Source organism: Polypterus senegalus, chromosome 9 (genome assembly GCF_016835505.1).
Source record: "Polypterus senegalus isolate Bchr_013 chromosome 9, ASM1683550v1, whole genome shotgun sequence".
Lineage (NCBI taxonomy): Eukaryota > Metazoa > Chordata > Cladistia > Polypteriformes > Polypteridae > Polypterus > Polypterus senegalus.
In genome coordinates, this window is record NC_053162.1 from 6825111 (window position 1) to 6852122 (window position 27012).

At 46.5% G+C, this 27012-nt stretch overlaps 1 protein-coding gene across 2 annotated transcripts in view; it reads left to right on the top strand.

Annotated features, from left to right (window-relative positions):
- gpsm1b (G protein signaling modulator 1b) overlaps positions 1-27012 on the top strand; it is a 213297-nt gene that overhangs the window by 145833 nt on the left and 40452 nt on the right. For both annotated transcript variants that reach the window (XM_039762646.1, XM_039762645.1), the window contains 2 exons: positions 1679-1749; positions 8297-8476. In XM_039762646.1, the coding sequence (XP_039618580.1) occupies positions 1679-1749; positions 8297-8476 (251 nt within the window). The remainder of the gene's footprint in view (positions 1-1678; positions 1750-8296; positions 8477-27012) is intronic.

A 27012-nucleotide genomic window follows, 5' to 3' on the forward strand; every position in this document is an offset into this window, starting at 1 on the left:
CACTTAATCATAGATGTAAAAGGCTTTATAGATAGCTAGAAGAAGAATCCATATTGGCACATATTGTCTGGTACTGTAATATAGATACATAAACATGAAAGGCACTGTGTAATAAAGAGTCATTGTGCCAAGTACAGTGTATACATAGATAGGCAGCCACTGTCAAATGGTTAGATAGGAAAGGCACTATGTGACAGATAGATAGACAGACAGACAGTTTATTATTGATGTGGGAAGCACTTTCCCTCGCTCCCCTTGGAATGCACAGTACAATTAAGTGCCAAAGGCACAATTCAACACAGCACTTTTCTTCTTCTTCTTCCTCTTCGTCCATTCGTCTCTGACGCGGTTGGCTCCCTTTAAGCCCCACTCGGGAGTATTCCAGGTGGCTCATTAGGGAGGTCTGGACTTACTCCCAGGTGTGGCAGATACCCAAAGTGGGGCACTGCAGTCTCCCGCAGCTCCCCCTGATGGCACCTGCAGAACGCAACATGTCTGAGCTGACCAATACCAAGTCCCATATAGCCCTGTGGGACTCCAAGGGGCCCTTGCACAAAAGGAAGGGCGAGGTTGACTGCCAAATAGCAGTTTGGGGGAGATGGCACCCTTCATAAGTCAACTCCCCCTGTACTTCCATTACAGAGATGCCCAGGCCAGGTAATGGCGCCGGCCACCATCCATCACAATATATGAGGGACGTTCAAAGAGTTTCCTTACTTTCATATAATTTTACTAGAAACAGTGAAGGCGCGAGGGAGGAGTAGTAATTGGGCATTAAAAAGTTGGTACAACTATGAGAAAATTGCATTGCAAACAAAGGTGACTGTAGAAAAGTGAAGTCATTTGTTTTTGAAATTCCTAATAAATAAAATTAAAAAAAAAAAAAAATGTGGAAACTTTTTGAACGTCCCTCGTATATACACTCACATACCCATATCCTGTCCACACTCGCACATCTTGAACACACATTAAGTTATTTATTCTTTAGACATGCATACTAAATAATAAGCTCAGAATCACCAGTCATTACCGCACACTGCACAGTCAGGTGTCATTGTCACCACTACTGCACATTGATATAAGAACAATGAAGAGTGTGTGTGCGAGTGTGTGTGTGATTATATGTTGGTAGATGTCAGGAGGACTGAGATCTCCACAGGGAATTTTTTGATGGCACTGGGATAAAAACCTTTCAGGAAGGGCACTTTGAATCCATAAATACTGAAAACATTATGTGATAGATTGTAAGACATGAAAGGCACTTAATAAAATAAGAAGAGATGGCGTGAAAGACGTTATATACATTATGTAGCTGAGCTGATAACCCTGTGATTTAAGGCAGTGAGACCACACTGTCTCCTCCTTAAGTACATTACAGCACCTGTCCATAGTAAACACCAGGCAAAGTGACATGCAGTTGATGCACAGACAGGTCACTCATCAGAGTCACTGCTGCGGTTTGAACCTTTCGCTTTGTGCTGGACCCTGATGGATGTTCATGTTGATTCATTTCTCACTTTCTTGTGTCCTCCATTCCTTTGTGAGGCTGGCTGTCCTTCCAGGTTAAACAAGAAGGAGCTGCGCACCATCCACACTGCTGGCCACCTCACTCTGATGAAGTCTCCAGTTTACTTGTTAAAGTGACACAGCTGACATTATTGCCCCTTTTTTTTTACAGGTGCGCGGCCCAAAATCCCCAAGAGAAACAGCATGGACAACGTCAACTTATGGAACTACTCATCTGAGAAGGTGTGTATAGCAGACCTACCTGAGCAGTTCACCACTGGTACACACAATGAGCTGGCGGTGTCCCTGCCAGGCGAAATTAAAATCTTAAAGGTAAGGGAGGGAGGGAGGGCAGAGGTGAATAGGGGGTCATGACATGGTGCCCTCTGCTGGCACCATCCAGGACCTGAATGGAAAAGCTGACACCACTACTTACACAAACAGAGTCAGCAAGATGGAAACAGAGCCCCCTACTGTGTGTGTCCCCTCTTGAGAGTAACTACTGTGTGCACATAATAAAGATTTTCTAGACGCCCTTTTTTATGTTTTAAACAAATAACAAGTGAAGCATTTAGTTTGAGTGTGCATGCCCAGGCTGATATAGTGCCTTTATTATATTAGGCTTCTGATTTAGCAGTGGTGCCCATCTGTAGGAGTGCTGCCTGTGTGACTCATGCATGGCCAGGGTAAAAATCAAGAGGACGGATAGATAGAGTGAAAGGCACTATATAACATAGATAGATAGGCAGAGTGAAAGGCACTATAAGATAGATAGAGCGAAAGGCACTATATAACATAGATAGGTGGATAGATAGAGTGAAATGCACTATATGATAGATGAATTGATGGAGTGAAAAGCACTATATGATAGATGGATAGAGTGAAAGGCACTATATAACATACAGTAGCTAGAGTGAAAGGCACTATATAAGATAGATAGATAGAGTGAAAGGCACTATATAACAGAGTGAAAGGCACTATCACATGGAGTGAAAAGCACTATATGATAGATGGATAGAGTGAAAGGCACTATATAACAGATAGATGGATAGATAGAGTGAATGACTCTTGTGAAAGCTGGCCTGGACACACACAGACGGACATCTTAAGTTCACCCAACACACTGTTTATTTACAATATTTACAATAATAATTCGTGCATCAACCCCAGTGCCTCTTGCACCGATTCCCCCAAAGTCCAGGGCTCACAGTCACTGTGCCTTCTCTTCCTGGCCGCCTCCAATCCTCTCCCCAGCTCTGTCTCGCTACCTTCCGACATCCACCAATGACTGGAGGGAGGCGGCCCCTTTTATGGGAACCCGGATGGGCTCCAGCTGCTTCCCGGCACTCCTCCGCAGACACGCCCTTGTGTGGCGGAAGTGCCGGCTGCGCACCCGGAAGCCGTCCGGGTGTCCCCTGTAGTCTTCCCCCCAGCACTTCCTGGTGTGGCGGAAGTGCCGGGCTCCCGGGATAAATTGGCACTGGGGCGCCGCCTGCCGGTGGCCACGGGTCCCTACAGGGCTGGGCTTCCAAGCCCCCTACCCGAGGCCCCCAACATACCCAGGACGGACGCCCCCTCGCGGTCTGAAGGAGGCACAAGCCCTCCTCTCGTCCTCCTGGGCGTCCTGGCCAGGCTCCAGCCCATAGATAGATGGATAGATAGAGTGAAAGGCCTTACATAACATAGATAGATAGGCAGAGTGAAAGGCACTATAAGATAGAGTGAAAGGCACTATATAACAGATAGATGGATAGATAGAGTGAAAGGCACTATATAATATAGATAGATAGATACATAGAGTGAAAGGCACTATATAACATAGATAGAGTGAAAGGCACTATAAGATAGATTGATAGATGGATAGAGTGAATGGTACTATTAGATAAAATGAAAGGCACTATTAGATAGAGTGAAAGGCACTATATGGTAGATGGATAGATGGATGGATAGAGTGAAAGACTCTATATGATAGATGGATAGATAGAGTGGAAGACACACTATATGATAGATAGATAGATAGATAGGCATTATTAGGTAGACAGACATGTGGACATCCACTTTATCGTGCATACTCTAACGACACTGACAGGTTGCATCAGCCAGGTCAGGAGTCACCCAAGGTATAAGCTGGCATTTCACCATGTAACCAAGCAGCTTCATCCCCTGCTGCAAGGGAGCTTAGAAAAAAGGCGAGCATGCCATAGTCATGTAAGAATTACAACTAGTGCTGCAACAGCAGATGGTCCTTATGAGGACAGCGGGCTACCTAAAAGACCAATGTAAAGAGCAAAGAATCCATATTATCACTGCACTGGTACTATAATGTAGATACTTAGATATGAAAGGCACTGTGTAATAAAGAGTCATTCCGCCATGTACAGTATCTGCCTATATAAATAGACAGGCAAGCAGCCACTGTAAAATAGTTAGGTGAGAAAGGAACTATATAAAAAGCAGATTAATTTTGAACGGCACTATATGATAGATAGAAAGCCACTGTATAATGCTTTAACAAACAGATTTGAAAGTCACCATTTAGTCAATAGACATATAGGCAGGTAGATATTAAAAGCATTATATAACAGAGTACAATTATGTGAGGGATCTACATGGATAAGTAGACAGCGAGACAGCCACTGTATAATAAAGCACATAGATAAGAAAGGCACTATATAAAACAACAGACAGATATAAAAGAGATAGAAGGATAGATTTGAAAGGCACTCTGTAATAGTTAGATATTTGGCATTCATATACAGCGCCTGCAGAAAGTGTTCAGACCCCTTCACAATTTGCAGATTTTGTTTTGTTGCAGCCTTGTGCTAAAATAATTTAAATGTTTTTTTTTTTCTCACATCAAGCAACACCCCATAATAACAAAGTGAAAACAGGATTTTTGATAGTTTTACAGATTTATTAAACAATTGAAATATTCCATTAACACAAGTGTTCTGACCCTTTCCTTTGGCTCGTCCCACCCTGTTTATCATTGCTGAGTTTCTGCAGGTTCTTTGGAGTCCACCTCTGGTCAGTTCAGTTGACTGGGCCTGATAAAGACAGACAGACACGCACACCTGCCTACAGAAGGCCCCACAAGTGAGGAAAACCAAGCAATGAAGTCGAAGGAATGACCTGCAGAGCTTAGAGAGAGGACTGTGATGGTGTACAGATCTGGGGAAGGTCATAAACACATCTGCAGCATTGAAATCTCCCAAGATCAAAGTGGCCTCCATAATTCTTAACAAGAAGAAGTTTAGAACGATGACGACTCTTCCTAGAACTGGTCACTTATTCAGCCTAAACAATCATAGGAGAGGGGCTATGGTAAGAGAAGGGACCAAGAACCCAATGGCTGTGCTCCAGAGAACCTGTGTGGTGATGGGAGAAGCTACCAGGGGATATCCACCAGTGCAGCACTCGACTTTATAAGAGAGCGGCCAGACAGAAGCCTCTCCACAGTGGACGACACATGGAAAAAGGCAACTTAAGGTCTCTCAAAACCAAGACTAGTGTTATGTCTGGAGAAAAAGAGGCACCAGTCGTCACCTGTGCAGTTACCATTCCAACAATGAAACCTGGTGCATCAAGGACTGGGAGACTTAACAGGGTGGAGGAGATGCTGAATGGTGCTAAGTATAGAGCTATCCTTGATAAAAACTTCTCCAGATGGCCCTTGACCCCTGACTGAGCCTAAGGACTACCGTCCAACAGAACACACAAGAGTGGCTCTGGGACAACCCTGGGTATGTCCTTGAGTGGCCCATCCACTGCCCCAGACTTGATCCCAATCAAACATCTCTGGAGAGACCTGACAATAGCTGCCCCCTGATGGTCTTCATCAATCCATGTCAGACCAAAAAGACTCCAGGCTAGAATCGCTGCCAAAGGGGCTTCAATAAAGTGCCAAGTAAAGGATCTGAATACTTGTGGCAGTGGTCTCCATTCAACCTGAAAGACCCTGAGAGGATCTGCCGAGAAGAATGGTGGAAAATCCACAAATATAGGTGTGTGAAGTTTGTCGCTTTAAAGTTGAGAAAAATCGAAGCTGGAATGGCTGCCAAAGGGGCTTCAACGAAGTGCTGGGTAAAGGGTCTGAACACTTGTGTCAGTGTCACGTTTATGCCAGTGGTCTCCATCCAACTTGATGGAGCTTGAGAGGATCTGCAGAGAGAAATGACAGAAAATCCCTAAATCCAGGTCCGTGAAGTTTGTAGTGTCAGACGCAAGAAGACCTCAGGCTGGAATGGCTGCCAGAGTGGCTTCCACGAAGTGAGGATTGAAGGGTCTGAATCCTTGTGTCAATGTGATAGTTCACTTTTCTTTTTTAATAAATGAGTAAAAAATTGTGGTATCCTCTTGTGACCACCAGGGGGTGCACCTATGCCCCTAAAGCCCCTCAGACCCCAATTCCCACAGCAGTTCCAGGGTTAACAGTGCAGTCGATATTCCCACAGATCCCTGCCACAGTCTTCCTCTTGCACTCAGGTCTGTACAGAACAACATGAACTCTTCCATTCTCCTTTCTCCTCCTTTCTTTTGGCCTCCCTCTTGCTTCACTTCTTCTCCACTCCACTCCTCCTCAGGCTGGTCCACTGGCACCAAGCGAACCTCTGAGTGAAGGACGGTGTCTCCTTTTTATGCCGGACCCCGTGGAGCACTTCCAGAGGGGGGTGACTTCCCACTGAGGAATTGTCTCCGTCTAAGGCCAGTCGGGATAGTGAAAACTTGACTCTGAGTGGCACCCCCTGGCAGCAACTGTGGCATCCTGCAGGGTTGTGCTTCGGGGTATCAATACCCAGGGTGCACTACTGTTCTGTTTCAGTCCCAGGATGCTGCCACCTGGTATCTTGGAGGGAGCATGCAGGTCCAATAGCCATTCTCCCCCTGTCCTATATGACACCTGTAGGGGCATGCCAGCCACCCAGCCCGACACAGATAGACACAAGGGGCACACGTACAAAAGATCACACTTTTTCTTTTCTTCCAGTTCAGCACAGCACACAGTGCACAGATCAACACAATTGGGCTCAATCCCTTCTTTCTTTTCCTTTCTCTTTTTACTTCTGCCGCCTCTACTCCTCTCTTCACAAGTTCTGTCCTCCAGCTCCCAGAATGCAGTGAGGCGGCCCCTTTTATATTGTCCCTGGATGTGTTCCAGGTGCTCCCTGACATTCTTCCGGCAGCACTTCCTGGCGTGGCGGAAGTGCTGCAGTCCCGGGCTGTGGGATTGTCCAGGCGCCCCCTTGGCGGTGGCCACGGTCCCTAAAAGGGTTGAGCTTCCAAGTTCCAGTCCCATTGCCCCAATGCAGACCAGGGGGGCTGCTTTCTCTTATCCCAGGGGAGATATTGGCTCTCTCTCTCTCTCTCTCCTGGTCCTTCCATCCTTTAGGCTTCCCTGTTGGGCAAGAGCCCCAGCCATCCGCCACACCTAACATTTCATGAGGGCATGAAACCCAGAAGCCTGGTTGGGAGGTCAGTTCCATCTGGCTGGCCATTGCACTGTTTTCATGTTGAATGTTGCTGGATGAGGGGAAAAAATGAATGTAAAATGATTTCAGCACGAAAATGTAACGTAACAAAATGAGACTAAAGTGAAAGGGGGTCTGAAGATTTTCAGAAGGCGGCGCAGTGCTAAATATACTGAATCTCTGGGGGTCCCCAGTGGCTGCACATGTTTTATTCCCATCAATTTCCCATTTACTTTTAATTGATGCCAGGCTTTAATGACTGCCCCCCTTTTTTTTTTATTCTCTAATTCTAAGAAATTCAGAGACGTTTGTGTTTTGCCAAAACCTGAAACATTTCCTGTATCTTACCTCTTCCATTTTCTTTTTAATAAACCCTTTTTCTCCTGAGCTTAACTCTCTTAATTGAATCTGAATGCTGACAACGCGGAATACACAAGGAGATGCAATGACCTCGGCGGCCGCCCACTTGTAAGAAACTTTCGTTAATACGCGCTCATCAGCATCTGGGTACAATTAAGGGATCAAACTCTATACATAATAATAATAATAATAATTCCTTATATTTATATAGCACCATTCTCACTACTCAAAGCACTTTACATACTGAATGGGGAGCCACGTCAACCACCACTAATGTTGGTATCCACCTGGATGATGTGACGGCAGCCATTTTGGTGCCAGAATAACTAGGCTGTGTTGGGCAATTTAGCATGGATATTAGGATATGCCCTGCTCCTTATAAAGGGTGCTCAGGGATCGTTTATGACCACAGAGAGGCAGGACCCTTGGTGTCACATCTCATCCAATGGATGGCACAATTTTTACAGCTCAGTGTCCCCATCACTACACTGGGGGCATCGGGATCCACATTCAGACCACAGGGTGAGCGCCCCCTGCTGGCTTCACCAACACCTCGTCCAGCAGCAACTAAAGCTTTTTCCTAGATGGTCTCCCATCCAAGTACTGGCCAGACTCCTGAACATGCTTAGCTTCAGGTGGGTTCCTAGATGGCCTCCCATTCAAGTACTGGCCGGACCCCTGAACATGCTTAGCTTCAGATGGATGACCTGTTCTAAAGTGCAAGTGGTATGGCCACTGATAATGTTAATTAATTATGAGGTAAATCAAAAAGGAAAGGCAATATGAAAATGGCACGGATAGAGGTCGACACAATGCAAGACATTTGCAATGGCTTATGGGTAGTTTGACCACATAAGCCCTCTAGTTGTAATCCAGACACGCGTGTAAAACACCAACAGGTCCACAAGGCCACTTATCGTGTAAAGGGATACCACAGTCACCACTCGTTTTGCTCATTTCAGGATGAGAATGGTGACAGCCATCATCTAGAAGAGTCTCCGAGCCGAACCCAGTGTCATCTGTCTGGGCGAATTAAATCTAAAGGCTTTGATGACAGCCAACCAGCGGAGGTGAAGAACTGGCTGGACCAGAGAGCTTCACCAGTGGGTACCAATGACATCAGAGTTCAAGTAACCCCGTCGGTAAGTACTCGTGGGTTTTGTTTTTATTGCGCAGAATGATTGGCACCTAAAGTGAGCAGGACAACCCATGACCAGCAGATGGCGCTTTCCTTAGTCCTGTGGTTTTTCAAGTCCAGCCCAGGGGCTCCACTGCGGCTGCAGATTTTCACTCTCGCCTAGTCCTTAGAATTTTATGTTTACTTGATTGATGAAGTGACTGCCAATGTTGTGGCGCAGTGTTGCTTTTAATTTTTTGCCATTTTTCTTGTTGATTCCCACTTCCTTCTCATTGGATGCTGTTCATTGTGCCTTGTGTTTGGCTGAGCATTGGAAGAATTGTTGAAAAAAAATGGTCTTTACAGACAAGAGTCCAAAACAGAGCTGAGGTGATGGTATATGCAAGGTGGTTTCATAGTTGGACTGGGGGGATATCATGTCATCTGGGGAGGAACCGGAAGTTAACGTCATAGAGCCCAGGCGGAATTCCCCACCTTTGGTCTCTGGGGAAGAAAGAGAAAGGATCAGTGCACTCTGCCACCCCCTGGTCCGCCCAGGAATTACCTTATTTTGAGCCCTTTGGCTGCCTCCCATGTAAATATGTGTGACACCTGATACATAAAACCTTTTTCACATGACTGCATGCAATGAAGAGACACAAAAGATCTCATTAGAAAATACGTGCTATACGACCCATCGGAGAGACCCACCAAAGTGCCTAAACAAGGTCATCCAATAAAACATTCTTGGCAACACATCGCCTATGCCATCAGCACCGCAGTTCAACTGTTGCCCAAGCAAAACTGAGAGAGAAGTGGCAGAAACTTGTTCTTGACCGCACAAAATCTGCCAACCAATGATGATGATGAGCACTGTGGCGGATGGCCAGCACCTTTGCTTAGCCAACCGATGATGGTGGTGATGATGATGACCACTATGGCGGAAGGCCGGCACCCTTGCACACCTTTATACTGATAGGACCGGAGAGAGAGCGTGCATAGGGCATTATTTCCACCAGAGCACTAGATGGCAGCCCCCTGGGTTGCTGCAGTGCCCACGGATTTCCACAGGGCTTCATGGGAGATGGAATTCTATTGCTCAGCCCTGTGGGCGCTGCGGGGACTCCTGAGCCCTACTTCTATCTCGTCAGGCTCCCACCTCACTCGAAAGTGCTTTCCGGATCACGCTAACGGGCCACTGGAAATTTTTCCAGGTGTAGACTAAAATAAGCCTGCTGCCTTCAGTCCAGGACCCCCCAGAGTTGGGAGGGAGAAGACAAAGCTTGCTGTGGGAAACGCTTTTGGGGGGAAAGAGTTTCCCACAAGAAAATCAAACTTGTGTGTTGTGCTGGACTGGTGCCTTGTGTCTGTCTGTGTCGGTTTTGTGGGTGTTGGTTTTGTTTGGGTGGTATGGAGCGCCCTCTTCAGGCCATATCCAGCTTCTCCCGGTTTTAGACCTCAGGAATCTGTTACCCTGCTTTAAAAGCTAATTATCGTCTTATTAACCCCACATCTGCTTTTATTAATATTCATGGGAGAGAAGTGAATGAAAGTAAACACAAGTGTTTCCTCTTTCTTATTATAGGCCATTGTTATACAATACAATACAATTCAAGTTATTTGTTGTATAGCTCAAAATCACACAAGGAGTGCAGCAGTGGGCTTTAACGGGGCTTGCCTTTTGACAGCAGACCCCCAGCTTTGACTCTCTTAGAAGGCAAGAAAAAACTCCCGAAAAACAACGGAAGAAACCTTGGGAAAGGCAGTTCAAACAAAGACTCCTTTCCAGGTAGGTTGGGGGTGCAGTGGGTGTCAAAAAGAAGGAGGGGGGGGTCAGTACAACAATACACAGAACAGAACACAAGTCATCCTCAGTACAATACAATAGACATATTACAAGTACAGAGCAGAATTCAACAGTAGATGATATCCCATAATAGGATTTGGTGTTGTGTGTCTATTTATGGCTATGCTGCCGATATGATAATCATAATCTACTTCTTGGGTCCCAGGATGGTACCGATTTTCATATTTTGGGGGTCCTCAGATGAAAAAGTTGAAGAATCCCTGTAATAAAATCATCCCGTCTGTACTACATTAGTAAACACAAAACAAAAAATAAATTCCCCAAGTTTTCATTGACTGGAATGGCTAGCGGGTGCAGGTTACCGATTGCAGGCCGACTGACGCTGCGCTGTAATTGAATGTCTGACGGGTCAGGCCGCGCAGCCTGCTATTTCGGAGGATCCCGCGGCCCGATGCTCCGACTTTTGTTTACCGCTGTCAGACACTTGAGCGATTTCACATTAACTCCAGTTGGTGGCCTCGCTGGTGGCTGACTAGAATGTTAATTTGCTTCGGCCCGTCGGAGTCTGCAGGCGCTGCCAGTGGCCTATGTGACCCCCTCACTCAATTCTCTCTCTCCTTTTTGTTCCCATGATGCCTCCACAGATTGCTCTGCAGGAAACCCATTAGCTCACGACGCTTTTAAAGCCAGCAGGGTCTGTCGGCGTCTGATCCCGTGGGTTCATGAAAACGAACAGAGAGGAGGCCGTGAACAACTGACCGCACTAACCACGTGAATTAATCGACCGGCGCTACGGCAAGCACGCCCAAGAAGACGCACGGGTTCAACACACATTCAACAGTCTCAAATGATGGACGCGGCCCGTCGCTCGATTAAAGTGTCCATTCTGGTGAATTCCCGGTTTATATCGGATATTCAGCTCAAATCTCGGCATTCCTCCGTTCTTTTCGTTTTCTTACCCCATGGTTAGTGCTGCGGCTTCACAGCTCCAGTTGTCTTGGGCTCAAATCTCACACCAGATCGATGCTTGTTTGGAGTTTGTAGGTTCTCCCCGTTATAAACACCAGGGGTCACTGTTGCCCCGTTAACCCCAACAGACAGACGCTCTGGACTCCGAGTGAAAGTCCCAAGTATTTTAATATTCTTCCTCCTTAGCGACAGTGCCTTAAGCACCACAGCCATGATAATCATACACAGGTAAAAACTCAAAATATTCACAATTCACTCTCCAGCTCTCCTTCACACCTCCCAGCAAGCTTTGTCCACCTCCACCCAACGATGGCACCTTTGCTGGGTTCACAGCAGCCCTTTCAAATAGTCCTTGACCCGATCACGTGACCTGCGAGCACTTCCGGGTCAGACGGAGAATCTGAATTTTCTTCACTCCAGAAGTATTTCAGAGCTTCCGTTCTCGTAACGTGCGAGTACTTCCAGGCTATGGATAAGATATGACTCGTCCAGTTCTCTTACAGCGTCCCCTGGTGGCACCCACGGTACCCAGCAGGACTGTGATATTTTTAAACTAAATGTCCCATATGCCACTGCAGGAATCTGGGGCACTGCTGTAGTCCAGGCGAGCTGCCATCAAGTGTTGGGACGGTTTGGGGGACAGTGTCCTTGACAAGCTGCCTTCCCCCCTCCTTCGACTCTGTGGGCGTCCCGACCGGGTGCCCATCACACCGTATAAAGCTTTCTTCTCACATCCAGACTTTCTCGTTCATTGGTGATTCTAAATGAGCCCGGTGTTTCAAATGTGGACGCCATAATGGACTGGCGACCCACCGAGAGTTTGTTCCCGTCTAGTGGGCAGCTCTGCTAGAATCGGCTCCAGTCCTCCCCGGACTCTAAGTTTGAGAACATTATGTTATGTCATTTCTGTTTATTTGGTGTGTTCTCCTCGTGTCTGTGCTGAATACACCAGAGTGGGTGGAGGCCATTCCATCCAAGACTTTATGAGTTGTCCAGAGGAAGCTATCTCATCCTGGTCTTTCTCAGTTCGCAACAACGTCAGTTGTCTGGTGTGGACGCCATTTCGAAAAGGTCTTTCTCATTTCGCTAGAGTACATTGGATATAGAAAGTCTACATACCCCTGCCAAAATCGCAGACTCTGTGCATGATCAGTCCAGTCAGAACGTATTCCACCTTGATTGTAAAATTGCAATCTATACAAAGAAGGAGAAAGTAAATCAGAAACTGTTTAGTTAAAAAAGGAACACAAAAATCCTGCAGAAACCTGGTTGCATTAATATGCAGACCCCCTAAACGGATACCTAATGTGGTGGACGGCCGGGATGCCCCTGTGATGGATGTACTGGGGTAGTGGAGCATATTCAGAGCAATACCTCCCCCAGAACACTAGAGGGCAATTCCCCTGGTTCATAGTGGCACCATGAGCTTGGAGCATAGAAGCTCACTCAATAGAGTGGGCGCTGTTCTGTCTAGGCCTGCGTGAATCGTGTGGTACGGTGGTAGCACTCTTATCTTTGTAGTAAGGAGTCAAGGGGGTCCTTCGTATGTAGGCTGCATGTTTTCCACTTGTCTACGTGGGTTTTCTCCAGGTGCTCCAGTTTCCTTTTACAGTTAAAAGACATGGGGCCCTTGCCGGGCTGGGACGCCCCTATAATGGAAAGTCCAGGGCAGAGAGCTTATTCAGACCTTTACCACCCCCTGAGTGCTAGAGAGCTTGCCCCACTGTCATGCAGCAGTGCCATGGGTTTACAGCATGGAAGTTCAACCTTTCTGAGGCTCGTTGCCACCACCAGGGGGTGCCTGAATGTTTACTGGGTCCTGTTTGGCAGCACTTCTGCCATACCAGGAAGTGCTGCCGGAAGAAGGTCATTGGACACCTGGAGTCCTACCGGGTGTCCTATAAAAGGAGCTAGCCAGCTGCCACTACTTGGAGAGCCAGAGTCGGGAGGAAGGGAGAAGAAGAGAGAAAGAGGAGAAGGAGAAGAAAGTGCAGTGTGCTGTGGACGATCCTTATTGTACTATGCTGCATGGGTGGGAAACGAGACACCTGAGTAAACTTGTGTTGTGTCTTGGTGTCTGTTTTGCTGGGGTTTGAAGTGCCATACGCCCCCTGGTGGTCCAAAAGTGGCATCCCAGATAGGACTTCCTGGCCGTCTGTTGTCTGGAAACCCAGTTTAAACAATTGTTGTGGCCAACCCGACACCGCAGCACGAGATGCCCACACAGCAGCAGCATCACAGCTTAACGTGTGCACATACAGCGGCAGTGCTGCATGCCAGGGGGGCTTCCCTCAAGCACTCTGGGGGGAGGTAATGGTCTGGATTGGCCCTGTCCTATGAACCTTCCATTGTAGGAGCATCCCAGCCAGGCAAGCCAGGTTAGATGGACTGGCGATGTGAAGTTGGCGCTGGTGTGTGTGTGTTCACCCTGTTAAGAGCTGGCACCCCGTCCAGCCATTGTTCCTGCCTTGTGCCCAACGCTTTCTGGGATGGACTCCAGCCTCCCACAGCACTGCTCAGGATTAAGTGGGCTTTAAAGGTGGTATGGTATGATACTTTGTGAATTGGCCCGAGGACCCCATTCCATCCAGGTCTTCCTCACTTCTCTGGAGTAGAGGCCCTTCCATTAGGGCCTGGTGTCATTCCTCTAGATGTGGACGCCATTCCCGTCCAGGCTTGTGTCAGCTCAGTTATGGTCTGGCTTTCCTCCAACCACCCAGTAGCAAAAGTGCCATTGAGACTGAGGGTGCGTCACCCTGAACTCTTTCTGTGGTCTGTTATAGTGCAGAATGCATTTGTGAAGACGGTCATTGTCACCACTTAGGGCACAAAGACGAGTTGCGTCACCAGGCCCCACCGCACACCCAGCAGACTTTATTGAGCGAGAACAGGCGCTGTTTTATTTTCGGAGACACAATAGAATAATGCAGCGCGTGTGGAACAAGAGTCCAATGTAAGATAACAGAGCAGCAAAAAACCCAGCGATATCGGCTTCTGGGGGGATATCAGTATGGAAATCCCCCAGTAAAAGAAAAAGATAAAAATGCCCCCCATGAAGAAATGGGCAGCAGGAGAACTGAAAGAAAAGCAAAAGTCTAACTGAGTAATAAAAAGGATGAAATTAATCCATAGTGTAGAGTGGGGGTCCCCAACCCCAATCCTGGTGGTCCGCAGTGGCTGCAGGTTTTCATTCTAACCATCTTCTTAATGAGTGACCTGTTTTTGCTGCTAATCAACTTCTTTTCCATTCATTTTAATGACGTGTATTGCGTTTTTGAATTCTTTACGACATTCTACTTTGTCATCTACTCTTTGTCTTTTATTTCCGGCCCCACGTGTGATGAAATCTCTTGGCACAAAATCTCGTCTCTCCGAGAAAATCACGTCTCGTCTCTCTCTTCCCAAGATTTTTTTTATTATAATAGAGAGATTGTATGATGGTTGCTGGTTGTTTTTGGCTCATTTTGTATCTCATCATTGCTCAGCTGCTGATTGAGGAAAAAGATAACAATGTAGGGGTCTTGAGTCTCCAAGAGCAAGTCAATTAGAATGAATTCAAAAGAAGTTAATTAGCAGCCAAAACAGGCCACTTATTAAGAAGATGGTTAAAATGAAAACCTGCAGTCACTGTGGCCCTCCAGGATCAGAGTTGGTGACCCCTGGTGTAGAAGCACAGCCCTTGTGGCTGTATAAGCCCTTACTGGGCCCACCCTCTGCTCTAACACAACGGACCCAGAAACGCTTCATAACAGAGCCAGGCTTTGGCCTTCATCTGGAGGCCCTTTTAGAAAGAATACTGACACCGAAGTCACCCTCGATACTGAACTGGCGTCTCTCGTCTTCTCTCTATACACCACCACACTGTCATCCTGTCCCATGGTTTCACCTATCAATGCTGTGCCGATGACACACAGCTGTACCTGTTATTCCCCCCAGAGGACCACGCGTGTCTCACTGATATTGCAATCTTGATGAAGGACCACCTTCTCCAGGTCAACCTGCCACAGTCGGACCTCCTTCTTATTCCAATTCCAGCAGCCCACCTCTGTTCAGCGCGGCTCATTATCGCCAACATCCGCCACAACCCCAGGGTGGTGATTGATGACAAGCTGTCCTTCACAGCCCACGATGCAATGCTTTCTCGGTCATACAGATTCACTTCATACAACATCTACACGATCAGAGCATGCAGGCTTTGGTCTCGTCACGTCTGGCAGGAGCACCAACTGTGAAAATAATCAGCCTTGGCACAAGGAAAAAAGGCTTGGGGCCGCCACCCGTAGACTTAATCCCTGGAGGCAAAAAAGGGCAGATTAATGGAAAGCTGCAAACCGGTTTGAGTCCCAAACAGAACCAAATCCAAGTGGAGGTTGTCTTGCTTTTAATGTAGGTCAGCAGAAGTGACTTCATCTGGGGGGCCGGAAACGGAAGTGACATCATCTGGGGGCTGGAACTGGAATTGAGTTCTTGGGCCCGGAATCAGAAGTGATGTTCTTGTAGCTGGAGCTGGAAGTAACGCCTTGGGGTGGAACTGGAAGTGACACCTTCATGGTCAGAAACAGAAGTGACTTCATCTGGGGGCCCGAACCAGAATTGAGTTCTTGGGCCCGGAAGTGACGCCTTCATGGTCAGAAACAGAAGTGACGTCTTCAGGGCCGGACTCAGGCAGAATTTCCCATATTTGATCTGCAGGAATATCAGAGGAAAGATTAGTGTACCCCTGCCGCCCCTTGGCCTGACGTGAAATTCTCTTTGATTGGTCTCTCTAGCTGTCTCCCGTGTGCACGTGTGTGACACTTCGTGTGTCACCAAGCCAGTGTAGGTGATTTAAAACTCAGTGATGTTCAACCAGCAGAGCTGTCGACATGTCACTCCTCTTTTCAGATCAATCCGTAGGCTCCTAATCCAGGTGGTTCATCGGGGTGGGTACGGCAATGCACTTATCAGTGCCTGTTCCCTACCCAACATCTCTGTTGGCTTCCTTTGGCAGCACACATGAAGTTGAGATCCATGATGCCTGCCTACAAAGTAAGCAGTCAGTGGATCAGCACGTACATTAGTGTTTGATCGGTACTAAAATATTGATTACAGTATCAATAGCAGCTTTCTGGCCCAATATTTGCACCAAAACAGTTCTGATACAAATAACAAATAACTCCAAAACCCCCTGTCTTACTCCAGGCCCCCTGGTGTGGTTCATAATTGCTTGCCTTACTAGTGTGCCACCCAATTGTGCTGAATTACATACAGTGAAGTCTCAATCGCAATAAGCCGGGCAGTTTTGGGGGGATTTGGTCCATTGTAATGCCATAATCACAATTAGGGGTCCATCGTAAAGTCTCGATCACAATAAGGGGAGGTGTCCATTGTGCATGATTGCAATAAGGGAAGTGGGGTCCATCATGAAGTCTTGATCGCAGTAAGGCAGGCAGTTTTGGGGGGATTTGGTCCATTGTAATGTCCCAAGCGCAATAATGGGGTCCATCGTGAAGTCTCGATCGCAATAAGGCGAGTAGTTTTGGGGGGATTTGGTCCATTGTAATGTCCTAATCGCAATTAGGGGTCCATCGTAAAGTCTCAATCACAATAAGGGGAGGGGTCCATTGTGCATTATAGCAATAAGGGTAGGGGGCTCTGTCATGAAGTCTCGATCGCAATAAGGCGAGCAGTTTTGGGGGGATTTAGTCCATTGTAATATCCCAAGCACAATTAGGGATCCATCGTGATGTGTCGATCGCAATAAGGCGAGCAGTTTTGGGGGGATTTGGTCCATTGTACTGCCCCAAGTGCAATTAGGGGTCCATTGTGAAGTGTGGATCGCAATAACATGGGCAGTTTTGGGAGGATTTGGTCCATTGTAATGTCCCAGTTGCAATTAGGGGTCCATCGTGAAGTCTCGATCGCAATAAGCCAGTTACTTTTGGGGGGAGTTGGTCCATTGTAATGGCCCAGTCACAATTCAGGAATATGGGATACCTGACCTGATGTCGTTTGCTGTTCCCTCCCTGTACATCCCTGAAAGCCCGGTTTGTATTGCTGGCAGTAAGTCTGACTTGTTCCTGGTAGGTGTGTGATATCCCACCATGGCTGCCCTCTGTTGCCGATTCTGTTCACAATTTTTATGGACAGAATTTCTAGGAGTGGAAAGTCTCCACTTTGGTGAGCTCAGGGTTAACAATTCTGCTTTTTGTGGCTGATGTGGTCCTGTTTGGTCCCTCGGGTGCTGACCTCAGATGCCACACCATGGGGCAGTTTGCAGTTGAGTGAGAAGCGGACAGAATGAGGATCAACACCTGAGGGTTAGGGTTCTCAGCTGGAAAAGGGCAGAGTGCCCCCTCCAGGCTGGCGATTAGGTATGGCATCCAATGGAGGAGATTAAGTATCTCGGGATCTCGCTCATGAGTGAGGAAAGATGGGATCGAAAGGTGGATTGAAGCGGAGTCAGAAGTTATGTGGACATTGTGTCAGTCAGTCGTGGTGAAGAGAGCTGAGCCAAAAGGCAAAGGTCTTGATTTACCGGTCGATCTACGTGCCTGTCCTCACCTACAGGTGCATCTCAATAAAGTAGAATATCATTGAAAAGTTAATTTATTTCAGTAATTTGATTCAAAAAATGAAACTCCTATATTATATAGATTCATTACACACAGTGTGATATATTTCAAGTGTTTACTTCTTTTTATTTTGCTGATTATGGCTTCTAGCTAATGAAAACCCAAAATTCAGTATCTCAGAAAATTTGAATTTTGTGAAAAAGTTCCATATTGTAGACTCCTGGTGTGACACTCCACTCGGCTAATTAACCTAAAACACCTGCAAAGGGGTCCTGAGCCTTTAAGTGGTCTCTCCGTCTGGTTCAGTAGGCCTCACAATCAGACTGATGTCTTGGCAGTTGTCCAGAAGACAGTCATTGAGACCCTCCACAAGGAGGAGAAGCCACAGAAGGTCATCGCTAAAGAAGCTGGCTGTTCACAGAGTGACGTATTCAAGCAGATTAATGGAAAGCTGAGTGGAAGGAAAAAATGTGACAGCAGAAAAAGGTGCATAACTAACAGGGATAAGTGCGGCCTTGAGAGGACTGTGAAGCAGAGCCCATTGAAGAATTTGGGGGAGATTCACAAGGAGTGGACTGCGACGTAATGGGCACGTGGGCTACAACTGTCACAGCATTCCTTGAGTCAGGCCACTCCTGAACCAGAGACCACGTCAGAAGAGTCTTATCAGGGCTAAGGAGATAACGGACTGGACTGTTAACAGCTCAGTGGTCCAAAGTCCTCTTTTCAGATGAAAGTCAATTTTGGAAATCAAGGTCCCAGAGTGTGGAGGCACAGAATCCAAGCTGCTTGAGGGTCCAGTGTGAAATTTCCACAGTCGGTGATGATTTGGGGAGCCATGTCATCTGCCGGTGTTGGTCTACTTGTGTTTTATTTATCTAGTCCAAAGTCAGCGCAGCCACCACGTCATGCTTCCCTTTGCTGACAAGCTTTATGGAGATGCTGATTTCATTTTCCAGCAGGACTTGTCACCTGCCCACACTGCCAAAAGTGCCAGTACCTGGTTTAATGACCATGGTGTGTATCACTGTGCTTGATTGATTGACCAGCCAACTCGCCTGACCTAAACCCCATTGAGAATCTATCAAGAGGAAGATGAGAGACATCAGACCCCAGATCAGGGCCGCGATCAAAGCATTCTGGGCTTCCATAACCTCAGCAGGGCCACAGGCTGATCACCTCCATGCCAGTAATTCATGCACAAGGAGCCCCGAGCCCCAAGTATTGAGTGCATACAGTAGGCCAACGTTTCTGTATTAAAAATCTTTTTTTTTTTTTATTGGTCTTGTGTAATATTCAAATTTTCTGAGATACTGAATTTTGAGTTTTCATAACCTGTAGGCCACAATCAGCAAAATGGAAAGAAATAAATGCCGGAAATATACCACTCTGCATGTGAATCTAAATGATATACGAGTTTCACTTTTTGAATTTATTTATTACTGAAATAAATGAACTTTTTGATGATATTCTAATTTATTGAGATGCACCTGTATAGTCAGAAGAGGTGTGGGTAGCAACGGAAAGAGCTCGATCACAGATACACGTGGTGGACATGAACTTCCATCACAGGGTGTCTTGGCTCAGAATTGGAAACGGGGTGAAGAGCGCATGACGTTCAGGACTGAAAGGATCTAGTGGAGGTGCATCGGATATCTGATTAGGATGCCACCAGGAGGAAATGTTTTGGGGCAACCAGAAGGAGACCTCTGGGCAGGCCCAGAACACACTGGAGAGGTTATGTCTCTTGGCTGGATGGGTGGCTGCTTCAGTAGTCCTCTGGAGGAGTTGGAGAAGGTGGTAGAGAGAAGGGACCCAGATACACAGCCAAAGAAAAAGAATAAATGGATGGGTGGATACACACCCACCGGCCAATGTATTAGTTACAACTGCTTGTTAACCCAAATACCTAATCAGCCAATCACACGGCAGCAACTCGGCCTGTAGACATCGTCAAGATGGCCTGATGAGCATCAGAATGGGGAAGAATGGTGACTGAAGTGACTTTGAATGTGTTGGCATAGTGGTTAGTGCCAGATGGGCTGCTGTGGGTATTTCAGAACCTGCTGATCTACTGGGATTGTCACACGCAGCCATCTCTAAGGTTTACAGAGAATGGTGTGAAAAATATCAGTGAGTGGCTGTTCAATGCCTTGTTGATGCCAGAGGTCAGAGGAGAATGGCCAGACTGGTCTGATCTGACAGAAAGGCAACAGGAACTCAAATAATAATAATAATAATAATAGTGATAATAATGCATTTTATTTAATAGGCACCTTTCTTAACACTCAAGGTTACCTTACAATGACATTAAACATTAATAAAATTAAACGAAGAGAAAGAAAAAGCAGTAAGGTACAGAGGTAGTAGCAAACGTATAATCCATCCTTCCATTATCCAACTTGCTATATCCTAACTACAGGGTCACAGAGGTCTGCTGGAGCCAATCCCAGCCAACACAGGGCACAAGGCAGGAAATAAACCCAGGGCAGGGCGCCAGCCCACCGCACAAACGTATAATAAGCTCTTTAATATAAGAAAATAAGCAGTCGTTACAAGCGAGGTGTGCAGAGGAGCAGCTCTGAACACACAACACGCTGAACCTTGAAGTAGGTGGACTACTGCAGCAGGAGACCCCACCAGGTGCCACTCCTGAGGCTACAATTCACATGGGCTCACCAAAACTGGACAGTAGAACATTAGAAAAACGTTACCTGGTGTGACGATTTCTTGAGTTCTGCTGCAACATTCAGTTGGGAGGGTCAACATCATGAAAGCTTGGATCCATCCTGCCTTGGATCAGTGGTTCATGCTGCTGCTGCTGGTGGTGATGTGATGGTATGGGGGATATTTTCTTGGCACATTTTGGGCCCCTTAGTACCAACTGAGCACCATTTAAAAGCCACAGCCTACCTGAGTATTGTTGCTGACCATGTCCATCCTTTCCAGCATGATAACGCGCCACGTCACAAAGCTCAGATCATCTCCAACTGGTTTCTTGAACATGACGATGAGTTTACTGGACTCAAATGGCCTCCACAGTCACCAGATCTCAATCCAGTAGAGGACATTTGGGATGTGGTGGGACGGGAGATTCACATCATGGATGTGCAGCTGACAAATCTGCAGAAACTGTGTGATGCTATCATGTCACGATGGACCAAAATCACTGAGGAGTGTGTCCAGCACCTTGTTGAGTCTACGCCACCAAGAATGGGGGCAGTTCTGAAGGCAAAACGGGGTCCAACCGGCTACTAGCAAGGTGTACCTATTAAAGTGGCCAGTGAGTGTATATTATAATATAATAGACTACAGACTGGAGCCCTCCTGAAGCTGCTTTGTTTCTACCAGGAGGACAGACTGCGTCTGGCAGTGACCCTGAAGTGGAGATCCTGGTAATGAGAACTGACGGGTGGGTAATCTAATAGAGCAGTTGGTAAAGAAGTAAACGAAGTAAATCACGGGCAATAAAGCGAATCGAAATGAAGACCGGAGCGGCCATTCTCCTATCGCGGGTCAACCGCGCCTCTGAAATATTGGCTGTCGCGTAAAATTAGGCCGTTTATTGCGGATATCGCTGGGAGTCTGTGCGCTTGTCATGTGCAGATGACACCGCGGCCCCTCGCTTTCGTAATCACCGGACCGCCACTGCATGTCCCAGGTGACCGGCGAGAAGCTTTGTTTGATTTGCTTTTTATCTCGGTGGAATGTTTGTTTAATTTTGATCTTAAACCTGACTCCCCGTAAGCCTCTGGCGTCTCTGCAGTTCAGTCGAGTCTTAAGAGGCCGTCATGGCAGAGAAACCTGAGGAATTTTTGTCGTCTTTGTTTTCAATTTGCGAAATTTAGTGCAGGGTTCAAACAGAATGATCCTCTTCAGAATTCACCTGGCATAGGACCTCGACCCTGCATGGTAGGTGTTTATTTTCTGTCGTATGAAAAAGTAAGTGCACCCCATGATGTGGTTTTTCTTTTTTGATATATGTGGACATACCAAGATTGGGCCTTCATTTACTCTGCGTGTGTGTATATATATATATATATATATATATATATATTGTCAGGGATGCCAGGGGCCATGACCCGGCCGGGGCGTCATGAGGGACCGGATGTGGGTCTGTGCCCACCCTGGATCACGTGGGGGTTGCATTCCAGGTTGCTGTGGGGGCCACGGGTACAGGGCATGGAAGCTCCACCCTGTAGGGGCCCGTGGTCACCGCCAGGAGGCGCCCCAATGCCTTGAGGACCTGTTACCCCAGCACTTCCGCCACACCAGGAAGTGCTGGGGGAAAGATTTAGGACGGCGCCTGGAGAGCAGCTGGGAGGACAGCCGGCACTTCCGCCACACTGGGGTGTGGCCAGAGGAGGAATGCCAGGAACACCTGGTGCTCATCCGGGAACCATATAAAAGGGGCCGTCTCCATTCATTCGAGGCTGGAGTCGGGAGGAGGAAGGACAAAGCTCAGGAGAGCTGTGGAGGTGGCCCGAAGACAAGGCATTGTGTGGCCAGGACTGTTTTGGGGGTTTGTGCACATTTTGGACTGAGTCTGAGTAACCAAATAATCTGTAAATATTGTAAATAAACGTGCGGTGGTTGAGAACAACATGTCCGCCTGTCTGTGTCCGGGTCAACTTCCACTATATATATATATATGTATATATATATGTATATATATATATCTAATATATAAAGCAGAGTCGATGTGTGTATGTATGTTTGTCCGCCATACAAATCTACACCGGGTGTCCGATTGGCACCAAACTGGGCATTGGGCTCCTTTGTGACCAGGAGAAGGTCATGGGGTATGTTTGGTTTGGAAACATGTTCGTGGTGAACCGCAGAGCACCTTTTCACCGACACAACCTTTGGCACACGTCCCCGTACTTATCATCGACAAGATGGCTGGACGTTCCAACAGACGTTCACCGCAGCGCCATCTAGTGGCAGCTTTGGTCCCTGTGCGCCGCTCTTTACCATGTTTCTTTAAATTGCCAAGAGATGGCGGAAGTGTCTAAGGTATGAGAAGGCCGACTGCTTTGATCGGGTGAAGCGGATCTGCTATATGGGTGTAAAACGTGAACGACCCAGTGCACGTGACTGTCTGGCACACCCGCGTTTCTGCACGTGACACTCCCACATGCACTGATAGTGCTGTATTTCATTCGCCAACGTCCATTATATGGCAGCACGTTTGAACAGAGACTCGCCTTAAAAAGACACCATCCTTCCCCCGCCATTCTCCCCAAACGCAGCACCGGTTGTATGTCACTTCTCTCTGTAGTTACCATCGCCAACGTTCTTACAAACACAGCACCCCTCTCCGCCATTTTTCCCAGTACAGTTTCAGTGCCACTCTTTCTGACTGGCTTCTGTATTTGTGGTGCTATTTCCTCGCTTTGCGACTCACAGTACGATTTCAGTGTTGCTCTTTCTGACGGACTGGTGCTATTTGTTTGCTTTCCGACGTATTGTAAATAACGTAAATTCATCTCACTGTGGTGCTCATTCCGTACGTAATACCATGTAACACATTATAATTGTCCTGTTTTTTGCTAATCTACCCATGCCACCGAAAAAAAGACGTAAAATTGGAAGGTCCACTTCAGATGCCACAAGAAAGTCTATTTCAAGGGCGTCTGAAACGCCACAGCAGACAGAATTCAGAGTGGAGGAACTTACAATAAAATGTTTCTTCTATTTCTATGTTCTGTTTCTTTCATTTGGGAAATTCACCGGTTATAGATTACTGGGCAACACCGGGTACTCCTGCTAGCATATATATATATATATACAGTAATCCCTCCTCGATCGCGGGGGTTGCGTTCCAGACCCCCCTGCGATAGGTGAAAATCCGCGAAGTAGAAACCATATGTTTGTATAGTTATTTTTATATATTTTAAGCCCTTATAAACTCTCCCACACTGTTTATAAATATTCCCCGCAGAGTTATACAGCATAACCCCTTTGTATTCTCTTAGATATTAGGTAAGATTCATTGAAATTATGTATATAAACACACTGTTTATATACAGTAAAACCTAAATATTATTTTAAAGATATTGAGTGTCTCCGATATCACATATGTTACAGCCATTACGATAGACAGGCCACCAGCAATAAATACGTACAACGCAAGAAAAATTGTATACAGTAAAATGTGTACAGTGACACTAAACGTACGTACATGTACTAAGTACTGTAAGTTGAAAATTAATTATGGTTACTCACCAACAATGACACGATGACTTGTCCGATAACAATGAGTTTAATTTTACTGCACAACAAAGGAGAGCGTTACAGTTCTTCCAAAGTAGCCACTTCAGGCGATTGTGTAGCACTGCCGTTGTTCTTCTTCTGGCAGTCTTCAATGCAAATCCCTAAAGCAGATTCCATCCAGACTACTGCCTTATTACATCCACATACAACTCGTTTTGCACCCTGGTTAAAAGGACACTGCGGCCGTAGATCTTATATTCCTTTCCTACTTTTTAAATAAAAAGAATCGTAGCCTTCAACAAATCCAAAACGTTTACCTTTTTGGCAATCATTAACATCTTCCATTTGCGCTTGGGCACGGCCCCTGAAGCAGTAGCAGATCGTTTTGGAGCCATAATGAAGGGCTTGACTATGCACAAAGATAAACACAAAAGAGCACAACTCTTTACACAGCGAAACACGTTGATGCTGATTGAGCGAGACGAGACTTCCTGGTTAACACTGCATTCAGCACGCAGGAACTTAACTGCGTGCTCTGATTGGTTAGCTTCTCAGTCAGGAGAACTTAACTGCGTGCTCTGATTGGTTAGCTTCTCAGTCATCCGCCAATAACGTCCCTTGTATGAAATCAACTGGGCAAACCAGCTGAGGAAGCATGTACAGGAAGTAAAAAGACACATTGTCCGCAGAACCCGCGAAGCAGCGAAAAATCCACGTTATATATTGAGTTATGCTTTCATATAAAATCCGCGATAGAGTGAAACCGCGAAAGTCGAAGCGCGATATAGCAAGGGATTACTGTATATATAAAAATGGAAATGAGATGTTACCTTTAAAGCAAGTAAATATATCTACAGTGCATCCAGAAAGTATTCACAGCGCATCACTTTTTCCACATTTTGTTATGTTACAGCCTTATTCCAAAATGGATTAAATTAATTTTTTTTCCTCAGAATTCTACACACAACACCCCATAATGACAACGTGAAAAAAGTTTACTTGAGGTTTTTGCAAATTTATTAAAAATAAAAAACTGAGAAATCACATGTCCATAAGTATTCACAGCCTTTGCTCAATACTTTGTCGATGCACCTTTGGCAGCAATTCCAGCCTCAAGTCTTGTTGAATATGATGCCACAAGCTTGGCACACCTATCCTTGGCCAGTTTCACGCATTCCTCTTTGCAGCACCTCTCAAGCTCCATCAGGTTGGATGGGAAGCATCGGTGCACAGCCATTTTAAGATCTCTCCAGAGATGTTCAATCGGATTCAAGTCTGGGCTCTGGCTGGGCCACTCAAGGACATTCACAGAGTTGTCCTGAAGCCACTCCTTTGATATCTTGGCTGTGTGCTTAGGGTCATTGTCCTGCTGAAAGATGAACCGTCGCCCCAGTCTGAGGTCAAGAGCTCTGGAGCAGGTTTTCATCCAGGATGTCTCTGTACATTGCTGCAGTCATCTTTCCCTTTATCCTGACTAGTCTCCCAGTTCCTGATGCTACCACCACCATGCTTCAATGTAGTGATGGTATTGGCCTGGTGATGAGCGGTGCCTGGTTTCCTCCAAACGTGACTCCTGGCATTCACACCAAAGAGTTCAATCTTTGTCTCATCAGACCAGAGAATTTTGTTTCTCATGGTCTGAGAGTCCTTCAGGTGCCTTTTTTGCAAACTCCAGGCGGGCTGCCATGTGCCTTTTACTAAGGAGTGGCTTCCGTCTGGCCACTCTACCATACAGGCCTGATTGGTGGATTGCTGCAGAGATGGTTGTCCTTCTGGAAGGTTCTCCTCTCTCCACAGTTGACCTCTGGAGCTCTGACAGAGTGACCATCGGGTTCTTGGTCACCTCCCTGACTAAGGCCCTTCTCCCCGATCGCTCAGTTTAGATGGCCAGCCAGCTCTAGGAAGAGTCCTGGTGGTTTCAAACTTCTTCCACTTACGGATGATGGAGGCCACTGTGCTCATTGGGACCTTCAAAGCAGCAGAAATTTTTCTGTAACCTTCCCCAGATTTGTGCCTCGAGACAATCCTGTCTCGGAGGTCTACAGACAATTCCTTTGACTTCATGCTTGGTTTGTGCTCTGACATGAACTGTCAACTGTGGGACCTTCTATAGACAGGTGTGTGCCTTTCAAATCATGTCCAATCAACTGAATTTACCACAGGTGGACTCCAATGAAGCTGCAGAAACATCTCAAGGATGATCAGGGGAAACAGGATGCACCTGAGCTCAATTTGGAGCTTCATGGCAAAGGCTGTGAATACTTATGTACATGTGCTTTCTCAATTTGTTTATTTTTAATAAATTTGCAAAAACCTCAAGTAAACTTTTTTCACGTTGTCATTATGGGGTGTTGTGTGTAGAATTCGGAGGAAAAAAATGAATTTAATCCATTTTGGAATAAGGCTGTAACATAACAAAATGTGGAAAAAGTGATGCGCTGGGAATACTTTCCGGATGCACTGTATATCTCTCTTTTTGTACCATATTTCTCTCTTTCCGCCATGGGTACAAAGGGGATGGCATTGGTTTTTGTTAATTCTGCATTAAGAAACACATCCCAGGGGAGAAAGATCGCCCCCTGCTGCATACACCCAGACACTTCTACTCAGTTCTAGGAAATGCCAATGTGAGTAGAAAATCTAAAGGTGGACTTATTATTTATTCCACAGACGTTGTGGACTGTAGGGGGCCCCCCAGAGCCACAACCATCAGACACAACTCAGTTGAATGCAATTTCCAGGGTAAAATAAAATAAGATTTATTTTATAATTGTACCTTAACACAGTTAAAGGCAGTCTAACACAATACATTTGAAAGAGCAAGCACTTCTGTCTCCTTCCACTTTAACCTCTGTGAGCCTCGTCCACCTCCTCATGACCCTGAAGTAGCTGAGGTGCCCCCTTTTATGCCACGGTACTTGTGGTGCCCAGAGGAAGCACTTCCAGGCCATAATAGGGATCTTCAGTCTTGACAGCGCCCCCTTGGGGCTCCCAGAGTCCCTGGCAACCCTGAGG